This window comes from Siphateles boraxobius, unplaced genomic scaffold (genome assembly GCF_051911475.1).
Source record: "Siphateles boraxobius isolate OS27281-9 unplaced genomic scaffold, OSU_SipBor_1 41, whole genome shotgun sequence".
Taxonomy (NCBI): domain Eukaryota; kingdom Metazoa; phylum Chordata; class Actinopteri; order Cypriniformes; family Leuciscidae; genus Siphateles; species Siphateles boraxobius.
Genome location: NW_027509042.1, coordinates 17,267,285 through 17,294,743, shown reverse-complemented (window position 1 = coordinate 17,294,743; position 27,459 = coordinate 17,267,285). Strand labels below are relative to the sequence as shown.

Genomic DNA, 27,459 nt, shown 5'->3' with positions numbered 1-27,459 from the left:
AAAGTACACTTCATTTAAAAGTTTGGAGTAAGACTTAAAAAAAAAACTTTTATTCAGCAAGGATGCATTTAATTGATCAAAAGTGACAGTATAGACATTTCTAATGTTACAAAAGATTATATTTAAAATAAATGCTGTTCTTTTGAACTTTCTATTCATCAAAGTATCCTGAAAAAAAAAACGTACCCTGGTTTACACAAAAAAAGTAAGCAGAAAACTGTATTGAACATTGATAATAATAGATAAGTTTTCTTGAGTGTCAAATCAGCATATTAGAATCTTTTCTGAAGGATCATTGGATACTGAAGACTGGAGTAATGACTGCTAAAATTCAGCTTTGTCATCACAGGAATTACATTTTAAAATACAATACAATAAAACAGTTAGCCTACTTTAAATTGTAATAATATTTCACAATACTGTATCTTTGATCATTAAATGTGGCCTTGGTAAGCATAAGAGATTTCTTTCAAAAACATTAAGAAATCTTTCTGACAGGCCTATGACTACATAATTTTAATCCTATTTTCCAAAAGTACCATTAATCTCTTTGCGTAAAACTTTAAATTGCAAAAAAATACTTTTTAATAAATTACCATAGCAACACTTAAGAACACATTTCAGCCGCACACGCTCTTCTAGTGTACTCTTTTAAGCAAGTATCAGATGGGGTTTAGTGCACAAATCTAAACTTTCAGTTTCACAAAGGAAGAAACATATTCCCACTAGAATGTGTCATGTCTACTCTGTGCTGGGCACAGCGAATGAAAGTGAGATAAAAGACTAAACTAAATTCAGCTCCCTGCTCTAATTATAGTTGTGATTTGGGAGTACAGTGTGTAGGAGAGTGGTCACCTGTGGTGTGTGTATATGTTCAGTAGGTAATCCATAATGAAGAGGCTGTTAATGAGCACTAAGAGTTCTTTGAGAAAGTGGGTGGACTTTCTTAAGAAGCAAAATTGGATCTCACAGGCACTGGAGGCACTGGAAAACTGCACCCTGTGCTATTACTCTGTAGTAGTGATTAAAAGAGAACATATATTCAATAAAATGTTACATGCTCATATTTAGAGACCGCTTTTGAATCAAACACCAGATAAAGCCCCTAATAAATCTCTTGGAATTCAGTTCGGCAATCTGGAGAGGATGACAAATTGATCTGGTGTTGCAGATGATCCAATGACTCAAAGTCCACCTGCCATTCTGGAAATGCAAGGACAAAAATATGCAACATACTTTACAAGTCATATTTTAATTGCAAAACCAAGGAGGTCTATGATAAACTACCATTCAAAAGTTAAGGTATATTTTAAAATGTAATGTTATTCCTGTTATGGCAAAGCGGAATTTTCAGCAGTCTTCAGTGTCACACAATGGTGCTCAAGTAACATTTCTTATTATCAACGTTATGACAGTCGATGATCTTTTCAGGATGATTTGATTAATAGAAAGTTCAAAAGAACAGCATTTATTTGAAATAGTATATTTTTGTAATGTAAAAGTCTTTACTGTCACCTTTGATCAATGTAATACATTCTTGCTGAACAAAAGTATGGTGTACCTGGATAAAGCTAGTTATTAACATTCCTATTCATCCTAACATCCATTCCTAACATTCATTCTAACATTTTTTCACACAGTTCTGCATGGAGAAGATAAGATAAGTGTGTAAAAGTGTGCAATAATAAATGTCATAAATTACTGGCAGGGAGATCTTGATGAATGGAGGGAGAGAGAGAGAGAGAGAGAAAGAGAGAGAATAGAAAATGTAAACGGCGCTGTGATGTCTTAAGTATGCTTTAAATTAGAGCAGACCATTAGTTAATGTGTCCCGCTGGTAACACACATCTAGCGCAAGTCCGTTTAAGCTTTTCAACATAACACACTCAAACAACGGAGACACTAAGAGCAGTGAGTGCATTTGGCTTTTGGTTTATTCATGACAAAACCACTGCAATGGCAGAAGCTGCAATGGTCCCAAAATACATTGCGAGGGCAACTCTCCACAGGGTTGCTGTCATAGTAAATGAACTCAGGTCAGTCAATAAGCTATCTTTTTCAGAGACAACACCATTCAGAGTTGATCTTTCTTGTGCAAGCTCATCATGTTTTATAACAAAATTAATCAACAGGCTCATTGAAAACATTTGCCTTGCACATACCAATGCATACAAAACACAGCAGTTTCCAGCTGAAATGAACAGCTGAATTGAGCCAGTGAAACAGCAACAACTTTTATTTCATTTCACATGTGGTTCCTTGCTCAATACTATGTTATGATCTCAAAACACTATTAGCATAGTGCATCATTTGTAAACTAATACATTATCATGTTTGCATCACATAACCAGCTCCATATGTGTAGAATTTCTGGCATAGTTGGCATATTTCTTGCTCACTGGCTCACATTGCATTGCACTTATAATCCAGATTGCTTGGGTACGAGTCCCTTGAAACACAATTCATGATAAAAGAGCTCAAAGACTTGTCAAAGCAAGCCAAAATGTCATGTTTTTTAAATGTGTTTTTATCCCACATTTGCTTTTGTTAACACTATCGGGTATGTTTAGGATTTAGAGCATTGACCTCTTAGCACCACTCACCAGATATATTTCTGAACTACCATGGTACTTACAACAGCCAACATAATAAAATATTGCCAGATAAATCTGAACACACTTTTAGCACCACTCATTTGAAAACTTTTTTTAAAAGTATCAAGAAACGTGTAAAATCCAACATATCAATTGGCAGAAATGTTGCCACAGGTACGGTTTCCCAATGAGCCTGGGTTGAAATAATTAGGATATTTTCTTAAATTATTTTTAAAGAAGTCTCTCGTACGCTCACCAATGCTGTATTTATTTTTTATCAAGAATACAGTAATACATGTAATTTATTTATTTGATGGCAAAGCTGGATTTTCACCAGCCATTAATCAAGTCTTCAGTGTCACTCACTTGATATTTCAGAAATCTAATCAATGTTCAAATAAAACAGATATTGATCAAATAAATGCTTCGGTGAGCACAAGATGATTATTTTAAAAACATTTTTAAAAAATCGTAATTATTCCAAACTTTTAAATAAATAAATTATATATATATATATATATATATATATATATATACTATTTTACAGGAAATGTATGGCATTTACTGTTTAAGAAAAAAAATGAATAATATAAAAAAATGAGTTTGCAACATAATGGACACCATAATCCTAGCATCAAAATATTATATATCTGCTTTAATCTCATACTATCCATGTAGCCACTGAAAGAATATCATTCCAGGGCATGCATGACATCAGCATTATTAACGTCAGTCATTAAATTAGCTCTTCCTGCAAAGCTCTATATTTCACAGCCTCTTGCTGTCCAGCTCGCTGAGCCCACTTTGATATCCTAATCACAGTTTTGGGACAAAAAAAAAGAATGTTTACTTTCAGTCTGAGACAGTTGATTGATTAAAGATCTGGCAGACAGCAAAATAAAAGGGTGGAGGGATGGAGGCTGGAAATATGTGTCAGTAAACAGTAATCACTCATTTGAACAGATAATTTTAAGCACTCTGATAATCATGAATGTTTAATGCAGTTTTAAAGCCTGCATGCATTGCAAAAAATGACAATGATGCATATGATTGTAAATTACTGTTATTGTATACTCTAAAATTTCTTCAGTTATTGATATTAAAACAAAACAATATTTCTCGTCAAGGTGAAAATCTATTTTGCGATATCAGCATGACAGTGTTGAATATGTGGCAAAAGCTTTTACAGTGCTTGCATTATATTGTTCTGTCTTTTACTGCATGTGATCATACATACTCAGATTGTAGAACTGAAGTTGCATTCATTACAAAAATGATTAGAAAATTATATGAATGCACCTGCATTGCTTTGCATTTTGTGATTTTCAGTCAAATAAACTACTATTTTTCCAGTCTATATTTTGTCATTAAAAAATTATTTTAAATTGTGTTCTGGCCACCTGTTTAACTGCTCATTTCCATAAACATCTAATCAGCCAATCACTTGGCAGCGACTCAATGCATTTAGGTATGTAGACACTGAAGACATGAAGACTTAAAAAGAAATTTTCCTGGTCTGAGAAGTCTAGATTTCTGCTGCAACATTTAGAGGGTAGGGTCAGAATTTGGCATAAACAACATGAAAGTATGGATCCATCCTGCCTTGTATCAACGGTTCAGGCTGCTGGTGGTGTAATGATGTGGGGGATATATTATTTAGTACCAATTAAGCATGGTTTAAATGCCACATCCCACGGGAGCATTGTTGCTGCATGTCCATCCCTTTATGACTACAGCATACCATCTTCTGTTGGCTACTTTCAGCCGGATAAAAAAAACGTGTCACAAAGCTCAAATTCGTTGACCATGACAATGAGTTCACTATACTCAAATGGCCTCCGCAGTTACCAGATCTCAATCCAATTGAGCACCTTTGGGATGTGGTGGAAACGACTTCATACAAAACTTCATATAAGACTGCACTTTGAAAAAGAGAAGCGAGAGAGAGTATTTTCGCAGGTCAATTTACAGCTGTTTTTAAGGATGTGGTCAGTTTGATGGCTTCAATTGTGAAACTTAGCTTCTCACACCCTAAACTGCAACTGTAGTCCCTTTAGTGTTCACTTTATTAAGTATGTGGGCCTTGACCAGCAGTCTTGTGAAAGATAGCGTAATAATTATGGAGTAGATGAGACTGCAGCCGTAAATACAGCTGAGTGAATCTGCTTCCAGGAGACCAACTGCGTTCCAGATACTTCAGCCCTGAAGACTGATTAACTCGCTGGCAAAAAGTGACTCTACCAGCCTGAAAATGTCCGAGAGCCGGTGCATTAACAACAACCGGCAAGTCAAAAGGTCACATAGTTATTCTTACAATGTTGCCACAACATTGTAGTCTTTGAAAAGGAATACAGTGGGATACAAAAGGTGTAATTACAATGTAAAAATAGCAAAAATAATTTCAGGTTACACTTTATTTTTAAGGTGTCATTTTTACAGTTTAATTATACATTCAAGTACTGAGTAGTATTAATTAACTACATGTACTTACTATAGGGTTAGGGAAGGATTAGGTTTTGGTTTAGTGGTAGTTGCATGTTATAGTTATTACTATAGTAACTAGATGTAACGTGTACCAAGGACATTGTAAAATAAAGTACTTGTAATGAATGTGTAGTCTATATCTTGTTACTATGAATCATGAGGCTGATGAGATCACAAACATAGAGTATAACACACACATTGTATCACCTTTTTAGACCTTTAATTAAATGTACTGGCAGCCTAACAAAGGGCATATGTGTTTGTATGTCTGCATTAGCATTAATGATGGCAATAAAGCGTGTGAGAACAGAAATCACTAATTCAATCTAAATGCGTCTGCAGCAATGAATCAACTCTGGTAAAGCTGTTGGTAAATTTGTTTACCAGCAAGTTATCTTGACCTCTTAACCCAAATCTTGCAAGTTCAATCGCATCAGAGGAAGAGATGCCTGAACCACATGTCTGTTCTACTTGTGCTCTTAATTGTACCTAACCTGAGGAACACTCATGCAACTGGTAAACTGTCAGTTTGGTTCGAAAAGCAATTGGCATTTGGCCTATTGCCTACAGCCATACTCAGAAAGAGTATGGCTATATGTTACTTCTGTTTATCCTGTTACTTAGCTCCTTGATAAAAGACCACACGCCTTTTATCGTATCTCTACATGTTCATGTCCCCTATGCCTAATCTATTGTACAAAACATTAAACTAGCATGGTGCTAGTGCTTTTCACTTACTCGTAAAGCTCACAGTTTATTAAGACACAATAATATGGACAACATGATATGACATTGCACTCTAGCCCCTCTTGTTTTTAATAAATGTGATTGGCATGCATTTGAATGGAAGTGAAATGAGTCCAATCTAGAATGACTGCAGCTTACAACTTTTGCAATATCCCCTAAACTGACGAATACCAGTTGCTTAATAGAGGTCGACCGATAATATCATATAGAAAATGGCTTTGTCCTTATATGTCCTCCACATGAACGTTACATCTTGCTCATGTTTTAGAAAACGTTTCATTTGCGCTTAACTTTATGCTTAACATAAAGTATAATGTATTATTTTTTTAAGTTGTTGATTTTTACCGATAACCGACAGTTCCTCGAAGCAACTATCGATGCCAATTAATCGGTAAAAAATATATATTGGTCAACCACCACGGCTTAATAACATCATCATCCAGGAAGTGACTTCACTGGAGGAAAATCGACAGTACAAAGATCAATTAGCATTAGCCATGAAGTGAAAACAGCCGTATTTTCTTTGCAGATTGCATTTCTGAAAATCCTTAAAATGACAACACATATTCATTTTGTACAAGTTATGGAATTCAAACAGCACTGCATTACAGTACAAATAGCTCATAGAATTCCTTTAATAGTTAAAAATAAGGAGACAAAAAGATTAAATGTACAAGGCCCTCCAAAATGAGTTCAATCTGAATATTGCTCACATTGTGCTTGGCATAACAAGCCAACACGTAATTCACACAAAAAAGGCTCAAACTCTCGATATGTGACAAGAGCTGAAATGTGACCCCATGGCATCTGATTCAGGCCTGTCACATTAAAGAAAGCAAATATGTAAGAGGATCCGCACGTGTATGAATGCACTTTTATGCATGCACGAATCTCTCTTCTTCTCTCATTCTTCTGAATATCAACCATTCAAGTCCAGTGGCCTGATGAATCCAAAGCAGAGGAGCATAAACACTTACACGCTGCACAACACAATAACCAAGCACTTTCAAACTGACTGGAGACAGGAGGGCCAGTTTACAAAACAAAAAAATACAAGACACGCCAACATTAGCCCATTTAAAAATGCAAGTCAATGATAATAAAGTATCTTTAAATACAACCGTAGGTTTATAATCAGATTTCCTTGAACAAACACTGACCGTAGTTTGAAGTGATGCAGAGACATTTGCGTTTGCCAAACATTCTATTTGAATAAAAGTCTTTCACACTTGGTTTTGCACCAAAGCCACAGTAACGGAAAGGAGTTGTGTAATTAACTTTTAATAGAGCGTACCAAACTTTTTAAAGATGCTTCGGATGTTTATGTATGCTAATGCAGTATAATGTCTCCCACAGAGAGAGGGAACAGATCCAAATATTAGGCCCTGGGGAGGCAGAATGAAAGAATATCTCATTAGATGAAAAAGAAAGCAGATTAGTATGAAAAAAGGGAAGGGTGTCGATTTTTCACTTTTTAGATACAGCTGAGGGAATGTTATCGTTACATATTTAGTAACATCTTCCTTGCACGTTCCTCCATTTTTTAAATGTGCATTTGATAACCTTCAGATTTATATTAAAAACCTGAAGAAAAATGTCTAACCCTCACTAAATTCAAAATGTTATTTTACTGTGTCCTCATGCAACAAGTAATTTGTTTGTTCACACTGTAAGTAAAACTGCTATACAACAATCAGCAGAGTTGGGCAAAATTCTGAATTAAAAAATGGGCTCCTTTTCAGTTCATGAGGTGGAATTTGAATTTAATTCCATACAACTGTCCGTTTATAATGTTTTTTTTAACTTTCAAACTTTTTAAACTTCTCTTTCTTCACTTTAAAACAATGCAGTCAAAATTTGTTAAAAATTGCTGAGGCCTCCGTTTCTACACCGGGTCGTATGGTTCTCTGTGTGCCTCCTTGGCGGAACCCACCTTGGGTACCATTGTTGATTTAGAGAGTTGTCATTTAAGACCTCCACTCCCCAGAGCTCCACATAACATAACGTTCAAGTTGTGTGGCTCTCTGTGAGCCTCCTTGGTGAGGTGATCTTTGAGAGTAGAGCTTAGTTAGGCCTCCTCTCATTTTCGAGAGTCATCTCGCTGAGGCCTCCGTTCTTAGAGTTATTGGCTCTCCTTGATGATATTTTTTGCTAGGTCTTGCAAGGTCGACTCTCCTCTCATTTGAGAGACCTTCACTTGTCAGGGGTATAGTGTCCCCTGAAGTGACATGCAGGATATTCCTTATCCTTGGCCATATTCTCTTGAAGGTATTCGGAAAAATACCAAGCTCTGAGCTCTGCCCGCGAGGTATGTAGCCTGGGTTTTAGGCCATAGGGAATAGTGTCACAACAGCCGCTGGTGCGTACCATCTAGGATGGGGAATTGTGACTCTGGACCTAGCTCTGTGGAGTCATTGACTTTATGTCAGCTGTTACGGCATTCATTCTTTCAGCATGGCAGAGTGGGTATTTGTTCCCCAAAGCCGCCCTAGGACGGAGTGCGAGTTCCCATTTGAAAGGGATCGTCTCAGGAATGTAACCATGGTTCTCTGAAAAGGGGAACAAGACACTGCGTTTCGTTGCCATGCTTCAGGTATGCCTGCCCACGTCTCCTTCAGACAAAAGAAGTTGTTGACGTGTATTACAGGCGCCCTTTTATACTCTGCTCACACTGGTAGTGACGTCATAGGCTGTTGCCGGCCAATGTTATTGTCGTGTTTAGACACCTGCTTCAGTAACTGGTAATGCTGGAGGCTGTCCCCAAAGCGGAGCTGATTGGGACAGAAACTTAGGTTAGTATGGAAAGGATTGAAAGCGCTCATTGCTCGTTCCTTTCTTAATTCAAGGTCAAAAAATTTTGAAAAAACAATTTTGTGTCAGAGACATGGCACAGCAGTTATGACAAATACTAAAGACATTGAGTGGGTTTGAGTCTGACCTGCAACATCTCCAAATAATTCCTGTCACTTTCAAATATATATGATGGAGAGGCTAATATGAATAAAAAACACTTTTAAAAAAACGCCTACGGTTAATCAGAGATTACCCTTCCATTTTCTCCTTGAACATCATTTATCATAAAGGGATGAGGCTCTCTTTAGCATGTTCCACACCACTGCACTTGCCTTTTCTCCACCTCCATTCCATGTTCATGCACCACCTCACTCCCTCAAGACAATCCTGCTCCCTCCCTCCATTCCCAGTGTGTGTTACCTAACACAGCAACGACCAAACCAGAAAAAGAACTATGACACAAGCCTCCGCTCACAATAACGTGGATGCTCTGTTAAACAAAATGTGAAACCACTGGTTACGCAATGCACAACTGCGATAAGACGTTCGATGAGTTACAAAAGTTTAGATCCGATAATCTGAGGACGTTCAGGTTGCATTTAAAATGTTTATGAGAACCACTTCTCTATACACAAGTTTGAATCTTTTAGATTAAGACAGGTAGAATTGATGACAACCATAACTCAAGGCTCTAGTAGCATTCCTTTAGAGAGCAGATATGACATTTCTGATCACTATGGTTCCATTTGTGGTTCAATTTATGAATGAAGTCCAAAACCTGTGCTTCCATTGACAACGTGCGCAACAGATTGGTGCTAAAAGTCTCAGACACTATAATTGTACAAATCACTGCAGTTATTGCAGTCTGCACCATTAAACTCCCCCTATTAAACACTCTTCTGTCTGTGTCTAATGGCTGTCTGGATGAGTAAATGCATAGGTGCTGGTGGCTGTGTGACACTTTTCACGGTGTAATCCAGTCACAGTGTGTATTGTACCTAACACATTAAACATTAAACACACACTGCCTAGCTAACTAAGCAGAAGAAGAGACGCATTTTGACACAGAATGAATGTTAAACAGTTACCATAGAGGCACATGTGTGGCGAATATCCATGGCTCTATTCCAAGAACAAAAAATCTTACGGCTTTAAATTCGAGACAATAAAACAAGTGCAAAGCATGGCCCAATCCACATACATCGCAAGTATAACGTAAAACTCACAAACAAAACTAATTACCTTGCATTCTAGGACATAAAACTTAAATATTCTTTCATGCGGCCTCTATTTTTCTGTAAATCTCATAAAAATTTGTTTTACTGTTCCATTGTTTTATAGCATAACCGTAGCAAGAGTCTAGACAGGATGACAAATGTTCTATTTATTAAAGTATAGCAACCTTCCATGTCACATCATATCCTGCCCACATCCTCCTAGAACTGATCCAATCTCTTCAATGGACAGGAAGCATCTCACGACACAAAGCTTTCATTTTGTTACAGTAAGTGATAAGAGTGGATATGACTCTTGATATGTTATTCTTTTGAGTGACGCAAAACCTTCTTTTAAAGCCGATGCTTTGGGCGGCCACATTTTATGGGAAACGACGAGAATAGCAACTCATTTTCTAAATTAATTTATCAAATAATTAAGATTTTATTTTGAGGAGAGTTTATTTTGTATCAACATCAATTGCTTAGTAGTAGAAAAATAAATAAAATATAGTTAATAGTAGTAATATTACATTAAATTATGTACATAAACATACTTAAATCTTGAAACATCTAGTTTAATGCTAAATATAAAAACATAATAAAAAAAATAATTCAAAATTACACATATACACATTGTCTACAGATTTATATATTATGGAAAATATACAGTAAATATGACTAAGAAATGCACATCATTTTAAATACTTTGGGTTTGACTGTTTAGGCTATGATGTTGACATTGCCAACAGTGAAATAAGCCTATAACATTTTAACATAAATTGCCTCAAAATCTATATAGTAGTTTGCAGAGAAAGGGTTAACAGTCTTAACTCATTCTTGAAAGCAGACTGCAACGGTTCCACTAAGAGAGACCAAAGAGAGCATCACAATATGTCATGTCACATTGACAGAATTACCCTTTTTCAGCTTCTCTGGTTTGCAGTTGACACATCCAACATTATTCACTAGATTCTTTTGTCGTTAAGATCTATTTTTGGTCAAAGCAATACAATATCATACCTGCAGTGACATCACACTCCACTGACCCATAATAACATTTACCCAAACTAATTCACTGTCATTCATAAAAAAACTCAAAACAGCATAATACTAAAACCCTCCCATTCACACTTCCTCTCACGACCCATTACTCTTTACCCTTCATACCCCAGACACGCTTACCAGGTGTGTGCGACGGTGAATCGGCGCCTGTGGCGGCCGCCCTTGTTGACCATGAGCTTGCGGAAGAGGCGCGGGGAGCTGCGGGGGGATATTTTGGGGGAGGTGATGCGCTTGTTGCCGGTACCCAGTCTCGGAGGCTCCAGCTCCAAATGCATGTGCTCCTTAAAGGTACGAATGCAAGGGTCCGATTCCGGAGCACTCAACTCATTAGAGGACATGGTGATGCTGAGGATGGAAACAGCCCTATTTCGCCCTTTCTCAGTCACACTACCAACTATTCCCTCCGTTTCTCTCAGTCAAATAGAGGTTATGCCATGCAGGCTGATGTTTTGTGTGTCAGACAGGAATAAATATGTGCGCTTGAGCTGCTCTATTCTCTAGCTTCCTCTGTCAGCTTAGGCTTTCGGCAATGCAGTAGAATAATCCTCTCTCGTTCAGTTCCACTGACACACTGAGAGCAGTCCCCGTCAGTGCAGTCACACCTCCTTCCTGTGAGAAGAAAAAAAAACTCTCTCTCTCTCTTTCTTTAACCACACCTCTCTCTGTCTTTCTCCTTTTAGGCAAAGAGAGAGAAAAAGAGCCCTCTCTCTCTTTTCTACACTGGCATAACTGACTCTTAGGATCTTCTATTTCATTTATTTAGATGTCTTTCTCTCTCCCACTCACTCCTCCTCCTCTGCTTCCTCAGACTCGCACTTACTTCACTCAGCTCTAGGAAACTCCGTCTTAAATTATTCAACAGTGGGCAAAAGCAGGTCTTCTCTCCCATCAGTGGCTCCTCTCTTCAGGAATTACCAGGCAGAGCTTCTCATGATGTGGAGAGGAGACCCAGAGGAAAGAACTGACTGAGCACACCTAACTCTGCTACCCCAGGTGCTGTCTACTTTTAAAATAAGCAGAATAGCTTTAAGAACCTTGAATTTTAAAAGAAAAAGCCCTAAGAAAATGTGCATAGTGACGGTAAAAGCTCCGCCCCTCCTTGCAGCTGATTGGCTGAGCTGTGGTTAGTTTGATGGGTGTCTCTGGCTGAATTCTGATGAGGGCTTCTGCCCTTTCACAGCTCAGTAGTGTTCAAGCCACTGATAAAAGAAAAAATATTTAAAAAGCAATTTAAGCCCAGGATTAGCAGTGTCTGGGGAAATAAATATAGCTCTGAGTTAAATGAGGGTTTAAATGCTAAAGTGGCTGGTTTGAAGAGACAATAATGTGAGTAAATTAGAAAGAAAAAATTATTTAAACGGAACATACAGGTGGAAAGAAAACAAAGCAGGGAGGATAAAACAGACACAAAAAGACGGAAACGGTAACATTGTGTGAATGTCCTCAATACATATTTAGCTGAACATACTTAATTTTATCAACCACCCAGGAAAATCAATGCACAACCTTCTTTAAATAACATTTTATGTTATATGTAATTCGATGTTACATGTGACCTAGATACCTAATCACCTATACATCAATAAACACCTACTGAAACAAATCGCAAAACCGTGATGCAATTTCTGGAGGTGAATTGTTAAATGCCCTTCAAAACACATTTGAACGTGAAACGGCATATCGCTCGCCCTGTGTGACAGCAGCACAGCAGGATAATCTCCGGCTCTCATAGAGACATGCGGAAGAATGGAAGTACGTTACCCAGCTATCAACCTGCCAGTCAACACCCGCCGGCAGCCAGGACTTCACCATGGAGACAAATGAAAGGAGGAAGTAATGAGAACAGGAAAAGATGAATGAATGAGTGAATAAACAAAAAAGTTGGAACAGATGGTAAAATCTTATATTTTATTTGATGTTTTGACATATCTTTCAACACAGAATACCTATGATAGATAACTTAAATTCCCCAGTTAAGCAAGTAAAGATCTGGGTTAAAACTAAAAGGGGTACAATTCAGTGAATTACTGTAGAGATAACAGATATTAGAAAGCAACAGAGATCTGTATGGCTATAAGTATCAGTATGGACAGTATCTGTATCACGTTGATTTAGGGCTACTGAAACTTTAGTTGGTCTACTGCATTCAAATTAAAATAAGGTCATCATAAAAATGCACTGGTCACCTGAGGATCTATGATTGTGACCAGTGAGGTTGTGCATATTGAAAAAGGAAGGGACCCAGAATTGAACCTTGAGGCACCCCACTTACTAGCTGATGAATCTTGGACATGCCTTCTCTCCAGGAAACCTTAAGACCCGGACATACATTATTTTTTGCAGCGTAGGCCTTCAAAGTATTCTCAATAGAATGTGAGTGCAGATGGTCATACGACACATATGCAAGTGGTTGGAGCAGAACTCAGACAAGGTGAGTGTACTTTCAGCTTTAAAGCATATGCCTTTTAGGTAAACTTACTGTTTTATGCTCTGGTTCTGTAAACCCAGCCATAATATGGCTTCAGTGCAGTCTTTAAATTGTAAAGGTGACTTTCAATGTTTAACCTGCTCTGTATTTCCCTCAAGATCTCCACCATTGTGAAAAAAAACTGGCACCCACTGAGGGGAAACTGGGCTCTTATTCTATTTACAGTTCAGACATATAAAGTACCATGTAGAGATTACACCATAGTGCAAATCTGTAAACATCATTTGAGGACCCTGCAGATGGTAGGACTTCCATTTAGCAGACACTTAAACAACAGACAGTCCTCCAGGATCAACCTCTTGTGAAATTGCTTGCTAAATGGTGAAACTCCATACATCACTGCCGCCAGGATTTTAACCTCTAACTTTTGGGTTGCTCTCCCAAATTTACTATTACTACAGTCCTTTGTAGTGGTTTGCACTACTGTGTATTCTAACCTTGTGCAGTAATGCAAGTTTAGCATCGAGCTCAATGAAGAGGAATGTGATCAAGTCACTCTGACCTTTCTGTGTTGTGAGCCTATTCACTGATGGAGCCTTAGTGGAGAGGTCTTACATAACTGAAGGTCTTACATAAAGACATTTCCTTACTGCTGACTACTGCAATGAGGGAAGTCATATGGCTCACAATGTTATTTCATATAGTAAAAAGGATGAGAGATGCTGGCTACCAATGGGAACATTACGAGTAAGCTAAGACGAGAGAGAAGTGTGGTATAGTGACAGAATGAGAATGAGGGCAAACACAACCCCTGCAGAGTGAATTTAAAATAATTTCACAGGATTACAATTTGTAAGAAGATGTCTCGTAAACTCCAACAACTCCCCACTACATTTCTCACCCTACACAGATCTGCTAAGTATTTTGTGAATCTGTAAGAACAAGTAAGATTTACTCTATACCCCAAACACTGAGAGCATCAGTTGTGGTTTCTGCCTTTAAAAGTAAATAATGTATCAAGCTAAAGAGATTATGTATCTATTTACAGCTACTGAAAATCTATCTTTTAGAGTGCAGGTTATAGTTACAGTGATTTAAAATGCAATTTTCTGCTATTAATTCAGCCAAAAACATTTAAACAAAGTCTCATCTGTTTAGTTTTTATAAACATTATACTGCACAGAAACCTACTAATTGTAAAGACATACTAACTGTACCAATAATGGCAAAGCAGCTCTGATTCTGTTCTGTATTTTATTTACACAGAGCCAAGGCAAAAAAAAAAAAAAAATGAAATGCAAAAGAAATGTAAATCTAGTTCAGTTACTGCTTTTGTAATTGTGCTATAGCCATGCAGTCAGAAACTCCTGGAGTTGCACTGGATTGCAGTTCTTGTAGTTTGTGGATATGCGGGATAGACTCTCTGAGCTGTTAGTAAATTTATTTAAATGATTAGAATGAGTATTCCAATCCACAGCAGGAGACATTGCAGTTGACAGTGGGAAATACAGGTCAGTTTGATTTGGAGGGAAGCTGATTACTGCCTACTCAGTCCCCAGCCTGCCTCCAAGCACAAATCGAGCTTGAAAGTCAAAAACTTGATGCTAAAGTAATCCAACAATATTATTTGCACACACACAATATGTGTGACTATGACCAGTGGTATGATCAAGTTCTAATGATACAGCAGGTGAGTGAGTGAGTGAGTGAGTGAGTGAGTGAGTGAGTGAGTGAGTGAGTGAGTGAGTGAGTGAGTGAGCGAGCGAGCGAGCAAGCGAATGAGCGAGTGAATCCCAACCACACTTCATCCTGACTCTCGTCTGATGGCTCCTCTGCCATTTTCAGGTGAAGTGTAATATGAAAGGAGATGTCTCAAAATCCTTCACCAAAAGCTTTGAAAGACACCAGACAAAATCAAAAAGCCTTTGAGAAAGACGATTCTAATCTTGCGCAAGAAAGGCCACTGAGAAATGAGAAAATAACAGACTGGGAAAGAACAACATAGACACACATTTTACTTCACTATCTAAATGGGTACATTCCATAGACTTCTATTGTTTTCATTTATAGCTAGTTATAAATATTATAACCTCACCCATAACCATAAAAGAAAATATTTGTATTTGTAAAAATGTATCTTTATACCATTTTAATCAATGAGAATGCCCCCAAAGGAGATTTTGTCAGACTTCCTGGGTACACTGGTGGGTATATATTTGTCCCCAAAATGTGGTACAAACACTCAGACACAAATGTACACAGAATATTTTAATCATTTACTGACCCTCATGTCTTTCAAACCCATAAAATTCTTCTTCTGCTATGGAGCACAGAGAAAACTATTTAGAAAAAGGTCCAGAGATGAACCAACACAGAGAAATTATTTATTTAAATGTTATAGTTTTAGAGCTAATGTTATAGTTTTAGAGCTTATAATCAACATATTGGCCAATATATATATATATATATATATATATATATATATATATATATATATATATATATATATATATATATATATATATGCCATTGATTTCATTGTATGGGGAAAAAAACAACAACGAGACATTTTTCCACCAAAAAAAAATTCAATCGAATTTCTGATTTCTGATTCTGATTTTTTGATGAAAAAAATTCTATTGTGCTCCAAAGAGTAAAATTAAAGAAAAAAATCATACAGGTTTAAAATGACAGTGGGAGTGAGTAATTTTCATTTTGGGGTGAATGATCCTTTTGTAAAGGTGTTTACATTAATGTACACATTATTATTGTCATTAAAAGAGTAGCTCGAACATTCTGCTAAACTTCTCCTTTTGTGTTCCTGACAACAAAGTCATGCAGGTTTCACACAACATGAGGGTCAGTATATTAAATATTGCTTTAAGACAATTGACTAAACTTTATAAACACAGCTGTGTTCTTACATCATCCAGTCATTCATAGTACAGGAAGCGACAGATTAGGACGCACAGACCTCGACCTGACCCAGACTAAAAGCGTGAGGAGATCTGCCCTGGAGTCTTCTATAATTGCATTTCTGAATGAATCTGTGTGACGTGATGTCAGAATTTTTTTCCTCTTCTCTCATGAATACACGCACATAAAAGAGTGCTCGATCCTGGGAAAGTGGGTGAAGTCACTGATGAATTCACTTGGAAGACAGCTCAGTGCCCTGTAGTGTCTTGTCCTCCAGCATCATTGCTTATGCCTGGCCCATAAAGCTATCCCACAAGCCACCTGGGAGCGCCCAAATCAATCTGCAACGGAGTCACGTCAGCAGAAAAATAATTGTGCTCCAAATATAGCACTTTCCCTAAACCTTGTCTCCCGATTCTCCTGACACACACATCAAACAGACAGCTCTAACAAGAGCTGAAATGCATGAGTGTGAAATAGCAGGAAAATAATGAACGCTTTCCTGTGTGTGTTTGTTTGTGTGTGTGTGTGTGTGTGTGTGTGTGTGTGTGTGTGTGTGTGTGTGTGTGTGTGTGTGTGTGTGTGTGTGTGTGTGTGTGTGTGTGTGTGTGTGTGTACACAGTTTTCATGCTTACACCTGTATAGAAGTTAAAAAGGGACTAGTATATTTTTTGTGGGTCACATATGCTGCAGTGCCATCAATACTGTCTAAACCATTTAGACTGTGAAAATTTCACTTTAAATCTCACTTTAAAAGAACAGTTCACCAACAGATGAAAATCTGAAAACTCATTATTTACTTACTCTCATATTGTTATAAACTCACTTGACTTACTTTTGAACACTTTTTAAAGATTATTTTTTTAAAGAAAAATTCTGGCCAGCTTTCCCATATAAGGATATAACTTGTCATACAATATATTTGTGTGACAAACAGACTGAAATTTAAGTTTTTTTGTTTGTTTGTGATAATCCAGTAAGATGGTGTGTTCTCCTGATCAAACAATTCACAAAACAATCCTCAAAAGAGTATTCACCTAGATCATTCAGCTCTTGAGGGGAACTATTCCTTTTAAAAAAAAAAAACATTCTGAGACAAACATCCAGTATAACCTCAATTTGCTATACATTTGAAAGAGGCATGCAACCAAATGGCCTACATTGATATATTTTATGGGTCTGTAGTGTTTTGGATGGGGGCAGACTGATGAATGTTCATGAGGACTACTATATCAGAGGTGTCACACACAGAAACATCTGAGAATAGGAGGCATGATGTATTTTAGTCGCAATGCTGCCGTCCACTGGCAAACAATAACAACTACAAACGAAATAAATGTCAAGGTTCTGAATAATTTACAGACCAGAAAGCAAAAGAAACTGCCAAAACAAAAAATAATGACTTTTATACATGCTTTTCAACCGGTTTCATCTAAGTGTCACAGTTTTTTAAATTCCAAAGATGAGTAAAGAAATTCAAAACGAATGAGTTTTAATGAGAAAATAATCAATGGAACAAAGCAGCGCATCTACTCACAAACAATAACCGACAATGAACTGAGGAAACACATGAACTCAAATACGAACAGCTCTGATGATTAAATGAATATCCATGGTAACAAACAAGTCGTGGGAAATGTGAACAAAGACAACAGGAAGTAATGACAAGCAAATTAAAATTCCATTAAAACTAAACAAACAGATGACTAAATAGTGACACTAAGGTCTATGCAGGCTGTATTGTTGTTAATTCTACAACAACCCGACTTGTACAGCTAATAGGGTTCGAGGGCACCTAACAAGACCATTTTTAAAAAAATGCTTATTTAAGTAATGTGCACTACTGTATAAAAGTTTGGGGTCAGTAAGATTTTTTAATAAATCCTTTAATTCATCAAGGTTGCATCAAATCGCTTTCTATTCATGAAATATTTCTCAAAAAAGTGTACCACAAAAATATTAAACAGCACAATAATAATATTAAGAAGAAATTGTGTTAAGCACTAAATCAGCATATTATAATGATTTCCATTGGATAATGTGACACTGAAGACTGGAGTAATGATGCTAAAAATGCAGCTGTGATCACAAGAATACCTTTCAAAATATATTAAAAAAGGAAACGATTGCTTCAAATTGTACTAATATTTTAAAAATGTCACTTTGGTCAAATAACTGCAGCTTTGGTAAGCATAAAAGACTAAAAACTTTTTACTAATCCCAAACTTTTGAACGGTAGTGTATATATTATATAGGCTTATATAATATAAAGCTTATATAATCCATGCAAAAAGAATTAATGATTATTTACAAACAGGTTTCCCAAACATTTAAATTGTCAAGCTCAAAGTGCCACAGAACCACAGTATTTTAAACCGGGATTGGAGAAAGTTCCCTAACATCAGACATTTTACACACATGATATTTAAGATAATCAGATTTCTGAAATTGGAGGAGCAATGACAGGAGCTGATTGAGATTGAGACTCACCATTCAGAGTCCACAGGTGTGATGTCAATGCGAGGGGGTGTGATGAAGGGCAGGGTAGTTGGTCTTGCCATGAACTCGTCATCCGGACTGCGTGACCTCTCACCCTGCCGCCATGATAAAGGAGGCAACTGTAGGTTCCCAGAGAACCGGCGCCTCCTCCTGTGCAGGTCTGCCCCCAGCGTGCAACCAGTAGAGGTGAAAGATTCACTTAGTCTGCAGTCTGGAGGCTCTTTGCTGTCCTGGATAAAGAGAGAGTGAAAGGAGAGGCTAAAGATGGGAATTCCTTTAAGTAGATACAGAACTGAATGAATGGTGTGGCAATAACTGCCTGAGCAGATGTGGGAAAGTATTTTATACCACTAGAGGGCATCATCACCTTTCACTTAACATTCAATTTAAATCTTTCTTGTAAAGAAAAATTACATTCAATAGAAGTATTTTCTTCAAACATATAAGTTATTAACGTGGAAGGATCTAAATAAAACAGAAAATAACTAGGATTTCCCATTTTTGGTTAAGGCGTGTCAGATAAATCTTCAGTCTAATATATTAAATTGTGTTACAACACTAACAAACAAGCAAAAAACAAAACAAAAAAAGTAATATGGTACAGTTGTGTTTTTTGGATGTGGTATTGTTACAGGTATTTTGGAGTACCATAAAGATCCATGATAAATGAATACTGGTTAGCAAAGTTCAACCACCTAAAACCAACATCTTACTATAATGCTTCCATTGTACGTTTTGTAAGGAAAGGGAATAGAAACAAAGAAAAAGGAATAGAAACAAAGAAAAAACTCCCCCACAGATCCGAGATATGACAAATACTTTGCATTGATTGATAGATGCTGTAGTCGCTGTAAATAAATTTCCCCATTACCTTACCAGACTGTAAGTTGGTGTGTACTTCAAAATTATGGCAAGCAAATGCTTCTTTCAATTTAGTCATCCTCACAAGGAGCACACAAAATGAAACATACACACAACCTGTAGTCAGACAGGAAACAGGAGAGGCAAGATGCGCATTTAATTCTGCAATGATTTGTGCAGCTGTGCGTGTGTGTGTGTGTGTGTGTGTGTGTGTGTGTGTGTGTGTGTGTGTGTGTGTGTGTGTGTGTGTGTGTGTGTGTGTGTGTGTGTGTGTGTGTGTGTGTGTGTGTGTGTTGGATGCAATCAGGGTTAGAACCCGAACATCCCTTTCAGACAGCTTCATCTTGCCTCGACAGTTACTCCTGTTGGATGTGGTTCATCCTACGTGGTGGTGTGCAGAAATTACCCAGGATACCACAACTCTCGACACACCACAAAGACTTGCTGTCCTGGTCACAGACGAGTCAGCGAGACACGCACCAACAATTTGTCCACTTTTAAACTCTGATATGTCTCCTAATTATGTTGTGTGGATTGCAATATTTTACAGCTGTGCCATAGCTCAGCTAATTCAACCTTCACACTCGGTTCTTACTGATGGAATGTCAAATTAGTGAAGATTGGCCACCAAGCATGATATGTGTGAAAACTCCAACATTGTGGCTGTATCCAAAAACTTAGGCAGCTGACTAGTTGCTTAGCTGCCTTATAACAATGACTCTGCAGGCAGCATTTGCACACAAAGGTACGTCACAAAACTGATGGACATACTTCTGGGGCAGTATAACACTTTAATGATTTACAGCAAAATAGAGCGAGCTTTGGTGAGAGATAAACAAATATTTCATTACTGTAGTAGTAATTTACTGACCAGTAGTAAAAACTGACCAGCAACAGTAACTCTCAGATGCTATCTTTCTTTTTCTAGCTCAACTGTCACTAAATTGAATGCATAGGGTTGTGGGATATCAAAGACAGCGAAGGATTCATGTACGCTGCCTTCAAAAATCAATCAAATGAAGATACCTCAGGAGACAGGAAGTGAAGCTAACAGTGGATTCAGACGTGTTTTGATGCCTTCCTACCTTGAAATGCGTCCTCCTAAGTCAGCATTTTAAGTTTTCAGATGCAGCCCATATTGGCCAGTGTTTCAGTTTCATTATTCAACCACAGTAGATAATTAACTGAACAAGGATCAATTTATATACACTTCCATAAAATTTGCATTGTTTTATTTTTGTACTGTGGATTGTTTTTTAATCCAGTTGTTTTAAGGAGGCACTACATCCCTTGCATCCTCGGAGGAAACACCCCTTATACAATTCAAAACACATTCTCACAAGTACGCATTTACGTCAATTGTAAGATAATTACAATTACCTTCTTTTTTTGTGGCGGAAACAAGCTTCTATATACAATATCCAGTATACAAGTTGAATACAGCTGTGTGCATGTAAGACAATTCACATTACAATGTTGTTTGCTGTGCTGTCCACCACAGTGATAGTGAGTGTGATGGGAAGATACGTGGGCAGCTGAAGGTGTTTGATAGCTTTTTAGCCCAACTTTTTTTTTAAAGACTGTAAAAAAAAAAAACATCTAATGTAGTTCCTTCAGCAAGGTTCTTTTTTACTGCTTTGTCTTTAAATGCAATATTCATTTTGATTTCTGGGAACAATTTGCTATCCTATCATCCTCAGGAGGACAACGATTATAGACCAGTTGCATTAACTTCCAATGTCTTCAAGGGCCTGGAACGACTTATGGTAAATGTTCTTCGCTCGGAGGTGGAGCCAGTATTAGACAAATCGTGAGCTTAGAATTATACAGTTCTATCTCCGTTTAGGGTAGTTCTGAGAAATTGAGCATCAAAGTTTTTACATCCCTGCTGTTTTGTGAGATGGAACCTTTCTATTTTATTAATAACTACTGACAAAATATATTTTTTTACAAAAATAACACCACACTGGCATTAATAAACACCTAATGGATAAGATTATGTCAAAAACTCAATTTCGACCAAAAGTGGAGATAGAACCGTATAATTCTAAGCTCACGAAATATCAGTTTGCCAATACAAAGAAACGAAGTACAGGTGATGCCATATCAAATATAATGCACCTTATACTGAAGCACCTTGAAATCCCAGGGGCATATGCTAGGCTGCTCCTTATTGATTTTAGCTCTGCTTTTAATACAATTTAGCCACATATTCTCATAAGAAAATTAGCCCTTCTGAATGTAAATCCATTTTTAATCAGGTGGTACCACTCATTCCTTACTAAGAGGCCACAGCAGGTGAAGTTTAATTCCTCCTTATCAAACATAGAAATATGTAGTACGGTTGCCCCTCAGGGATGTGTCAGTTCACCATATCTGTTTATTCTGTATACAAATGACTGTGTTAGTTCTGAGCCTAATCAAAGTGGGATCAAAGAAGCCCTGTGACCATACATGGCAATAACATTAATCAGCAAAATTCATGCAAGTACTTAGGCATTCACATTAACAGTGACTTGAGCTGGCAGACACAGGCTGCCACTGTCTGCGTTAGAATCCACCAGCGCCTCCACTTTTTACGCAGACTGCGGTTGTTTGGTGTCAGTAAAAACATAATGTTAATATTCTATAGGGCAGCAATAGAGTCTATTTTAAGGTATGGTATCACCGGTTGGTTTGGTTATTTGAGGGTCAAACTTAAATCGCAGATTCTCAACCTGGTCAGAGTAGCGGGCAGGATTATGGGTCACTGTCTCTCTCTGAATGTGACCAAAACCAAAGAGTTGATTGTTGACTTCAGAAAGAGACAGCAGGCCTTCACTCCTCTTATGATCAGTGGGACCCCTGTGGAGAAGGTGAGCAGCTACAAGTACCTTGGTGTGAACATCTCTGAGGATCTTACATGGACCTCTCACATACACACACAGGTGAATAAAGCCAGGCAAAGACTATACCATCTGCGACAGCTGAGGAAATTCAGGGTCTCACCAACGATCTTAAAAACGTTCTATTCAGGGGCCATAGAAAGTGTTTTAACTCAGTGTATCACAGTGTGGTTTGGGAATAGCTCTAGTCACGACTGCAAAGCCCTTCAGAGAGTCGTGCGCTTAGCTGAGCGCATCTCTGGGTCTTCTCTCCCACCCCTACAAGACATTTACCTCATTCACATAACTGTCTATTCAACTTGCTGCCATCTGGTAAGCGCTACCGCAGCTTGAGGACTAAAACAGAGAGACTTAGGAGAAGCTTCTTCCCTCAGGCCATCAGGCTCCTAAACTCGGTCTCTTAACATCATCTGTACTCTGGATGTCAATATCTGGACTCAACACTATTTGCTTTATTGTAATGCAGCTACTTTTCTTGCATCATTTTGCATTTTATACTGCTGCTATGTAACTATTTCGTTACCATTGTCTGCACATTTCTGTATGTAATATTACCAGTTTAGCCTATATTACAGATTTATATTACTAGGAAATTTATCTTATTTATCTAAATTGTTAATTTATGTCTAGTATTTTATAATATTGCACTATCTTGGAGTGGACCCTATTTTACATTTCACTACAGGTTGTATATTCTGTATAACTGTGTATGTGACAAATAAAATCTTGAATCTTGAATCTTGAATCAAATATTCCTTTATCCCAGTGTCGGTTAAGCTCATTAATGAGAAAATGTGTTTTTAATGTGTATTGCAATTTACTTTAAGTAGTGAAGCGCTATTCTCTTGCACGTTGGTCCTTATCTGGTTGCCAGTTATGTATCCTCAACTTGTTTGGATGTTTTTATGTTTTATGTTTTATGCTGTCTATATGTTTTATGTTTGCTTATTCAGCAGTACTCTGTCTCTAAACCAAATTTCTCCCATGGGAGACAAATAAATGAACTTGAACTTGAACTTCAGGGACACAGCAGAAAAGTAAACTTTCAGCTCAGACATATAGGGATATTTATTTTAAATTACTTTTTGTCTGTATAGTTTTAGTTAATGATAATAAGCCTACCTGCCACCCACAACGCAGTGACTAGATCACAGCAATGGTTAATGGATTTTAATTGATCCCACCCAACATTTTGTCTCATTCAAGAAACCATTTCACTCAGATATACATCAAAGTAGAGAAGAAAATACTATCACAACTTCCATTTCATGTTGACTTTAACCCATTATTCAATGAAAAACTTCACATCCAGTCTATCTCTCCTTGAGTGTTTTCATGAGCAATGTAGCGATGTTTGTTTTGTGAATAAATCATTAGTTTGAATCAGATCTGTTCAGTGAATCACTTGACCTACCATGATCAACCTGATTCATTTTAGTTTATACATCAATCTGAATGATTCAAGTTGACCCAGTTTGTAGTGGTGTAATCAGCTCTCTGAAAGGGAAGATTTTCAGTTAAAGTCCCCCTGTAGTCAATTATTTTATCCTTTAAAACTCATCTTGGATCTTCAAAATGACATATTTAAGTAACCTGGCTTCTCTTGAGACCCCCCTGCTTTGCAGCATTGCAAATAATAGGCTAAAGCCCTAAGAAGCTAACACATTTGTCTTAAAGTCCCCCTGTGGTGAAAATCAAGCTTTTAATGTTTTATTAATAATTGTTTATATGGCTGTGTGGTGTTTTTAATATGCTTTAAGACAAACCATGTGCAAATTCATAAGTCAACTCCATTGCTGAGTATTTTCTCCTTAAAACTGCAGTGAATCAAAGACAGTTTCAGAAACGCGTTTTGAAATCGCTGGTGTTTCTGACATCACAAATTACCTTGTAACAAATCACGTCAACATGTGATCATCAACGAGTGGATCTCTGAGCTGGTGTGGGTGAGTGAGGACGGGGCTAATTTGCATATACTAAATGAGGCAAGGGTGTAGAGTAACATTGCAGCTGTTTTAATGTAAAAACTGTTTTACATGTTTACAAAAGCTGTTTCATGCACGCTGATCATTTGTTTTTCAAGGAAAAAACTTTTAAATATATAATTTTGGTGACCAAATTTGAGTTTTTGACTGAGTTTTTGACTACAGGCAGGCTTTAAAGCATATTAAAAGCACCACACCAACATTAAAAACTTGATTTTCACACCGTGTGCGTGTGCGTGTGCGTTCTCACAGTGTTAAGATTCATCCCCATATAAAGGCCAAATATAAGATTTATTGCAGAATTAAGTTGTCCTCTACGAGCTCATGATGTCAGGCAAAGGACAACTAATCTGCATTTGACCAACCCAAACATTACCTTAAGGAAAACAAATCATTTTGTGATTGGACAGCATCCTCCTAAGTTGATGTTATCCAGCCAATTGGCCCAGCCCTGTTTGTGACTCATTTTTGTTTGTGAAAAATTATAGCGTTTTGTCCTCGAATGAACTCTGTGGGAGGGCACAGGAGAACGGCGGAGAAATCAGACAGACCAGGGATGACCAAGGTGACCTCCTGATATTCCGTCTTTGGAACAGTCTGCGGTCAGCCCCTGCAGTACCCGAGACCACATTCTTTTTTTTAATTCATTAGATTAATGCAGCATCACTCTGAGCTATAAAACAGCCCTGTGTTCTAAAGGGAACTATTCGTCCTTCAAACTAAAATTACCCAAAGCACAGACACTCAAACAAAATATCTTCGACCATATGGTGTTTGACTCTCTCTGACTTTCTTTGAAGGAAAAAAAATCAAATCAGTATTTGGAGATTTGAAATGCCTCCACATGTCAGTCAGATGGTCCTCAGTTACAGACCTGAGTTGGTGCTATATGGAAGACTGGTATTGTTTCCTTTTTTAATCGACTTTTGAGCATGTATCTACAATAAACATGATTCTATATACAAATCCCAAGTGTAAAGACATACTTTCGCAACTAATTATACGTAATCCTAACAAATACAGGTCCTTCTCAAAAAATTTGCATATTGTGATAAAGTTCATTATTTTCCATAATGTAATGATAAAAATTAAACTTTCATATATTTTAAAATTCATTGCACACCAACTGAAATATTTCAGGTCTTTTATTGTTTTAAAACGGATGATTTTGGCATACAGCTCATGAAAACCCCAAATTCTCAAAAAATTAGCATATCATGGAAAAGGGTCTCTAAACGAGCTATTAACCTAATCATCTGAATCAACTAATTCTAACTAAGGTTTGTGGTGTTTATCAACTAATAACTCTAAACACCTGCAAAAGATTCCTGAGGCTTTTAAAAACTCCCAGCTTGTTTCATTACTCAAAACCGCAATCATGGGTAAGACTGCCGACCTGACTGCTGTCCAGAAAAAACGCTGCACAACGAGAAGAGGTGACCGGACCCTGAGGAAGATTGTGGAGAAGGACCGATTCCAGACCTTGGGGGACCTGCGGAAGCAGTGGACTGAGTCTGGAGTAGAAACATCCAGAGCCACCGTGCACAGGCGTGTGCAGGAAATGGGCTACAGGTGCCGCATTCCCCAGGTCAAGCCACTTTTGAACCAGAAACAGCGGCAGAAGCGCCTGACCTGGGCTACAGAGAAGCAGCACTGGACTGTTGCTCAGTGGTCCAAAGTACTTTTTTCGGATGAAAGCAAATTTTGCATGTCATTCGGAAATCAAGGTGCCAGAGTCTGGAGGAAGACTGGGGAGAAGGAAATGCCAAAATGCCTGAGGTCCAATGTCAAGTACCCACAGTCAGTGATGGTCTGGGGTGCCATGTCAGCTGCTGGTGTTGGCCCACTGTGTTTTATCAAGAGCAGGGTCAATGCATCTAGCTATCAGGAGATTTTGGAGCACTTCATGCTTCCATTTGCTGAAAAGCTTTATGGAGATGATTTCATTTTTCCGCACGACCTGGCACCTGCTCACAGTGCCAAAACCACTGGTAAATGGTTTACTGACCATGGTATTACTGTGCTCAATTGGCCTGCCAACTCTCCTGACCTGAACCCCATAGAGAATCTGTGGGATATTGTGAAGAGAAAGTTGAGAGACGCAAGACCAAACACTTTGGATGAGCTTAAGGCCGCTATCGAAGCATCCTGGTCCTCCATAACACCTCAGCAGTGCCACAGGCTGATTGCCTCCATGCCACGCCGCATTGAAGCAGTCATTTCTGCAAAAGGATTCCCGACCAAGTATTGAGTGCATAACTGAACATTATTATTTGAAGGTTGACTTTTTTTGTATTAAAACACTTCTTTTATTGGTCAGATGAAATATGCTAATTTTTTGAGATAGGAATTTTGGGTTTTCATGAGCTGTATGCCAAAATCATCCGTATTAAAACAATAAAAGACCTGAAATATTTCAGTTGGTGTGGAATGAATCTAAAATATATGAAAGTTTAATTTTTATCATTACATTATGGAAAATAATGAACTTTATCACAATATGCAAAATTTTTGAGAATGACCTGTATAATGAGGTAAGTATCTTAATTATGTTCAGTACCTTTGTGAATGGCTAGTTAAATTATCCCAAATCAGATAAAGAGAATCATTAAAAGTTACTAGAAAAACAGAGACCCGTCACCCTATGTATGTGAGTTCAGGGGGCTACTCATAAACCAGCAGTTCAATAAATTGGACACACACCTAACAGAGACTAATCATGCATTCATGCATTTGGCAGACACTTTTATCCACAGCATCTGTTAATATGAATGAATTTTCAGTAATTATTTTTCATAGGTGTTTTACCTGCATTTAGAATGTGTGCATTGTTTTGTGCATTAGGACAGGGGTTCCCAAACTTTTCCATTCCAGGACCCACCTAGACAAGAATAATCTATCTCAAGACCCACCAAAATGATTTTTAAAAAGCATGAATGTGGGGTGGGGTGGAAGGCGTTAGATCTCTTCAGAGCAGTTTTCTCCTTG

At 37.6% G+C, this 27,459-nt stretch overlaps 1 protein-coding gene across 3 annotated transcripts in view; it reads right to left on the bottom strand.

Moving 5' to 3' along the window:
- The window catches only part of pde4ba (phosphodiesterase 4B, cAMP-specific a), a 230,077-nt gene that overhangs the window by 115,582 nt on the left and 87,036 nt on the right, over positions 1 to 27,459 (bottom strand). For 2 of the 3 annotated variants that reach the window (XM_077198706.1, XM_077198707.1), the window contains exon 3: positions 18,732 to 18,970. In XM_077198706.1, coding sequence (XP_077054821.1) covers positions 18,732 to 18,970 — 239 coding nt within the window. Of the gene's footprint in view, positions 1 to 11,017; positions 11,470 to 18,731; positions 18,971 to 27,459 lie in introns of those variants that run through there. The other variant, XM_077198708.1, reaches the window with a different exon arrangement.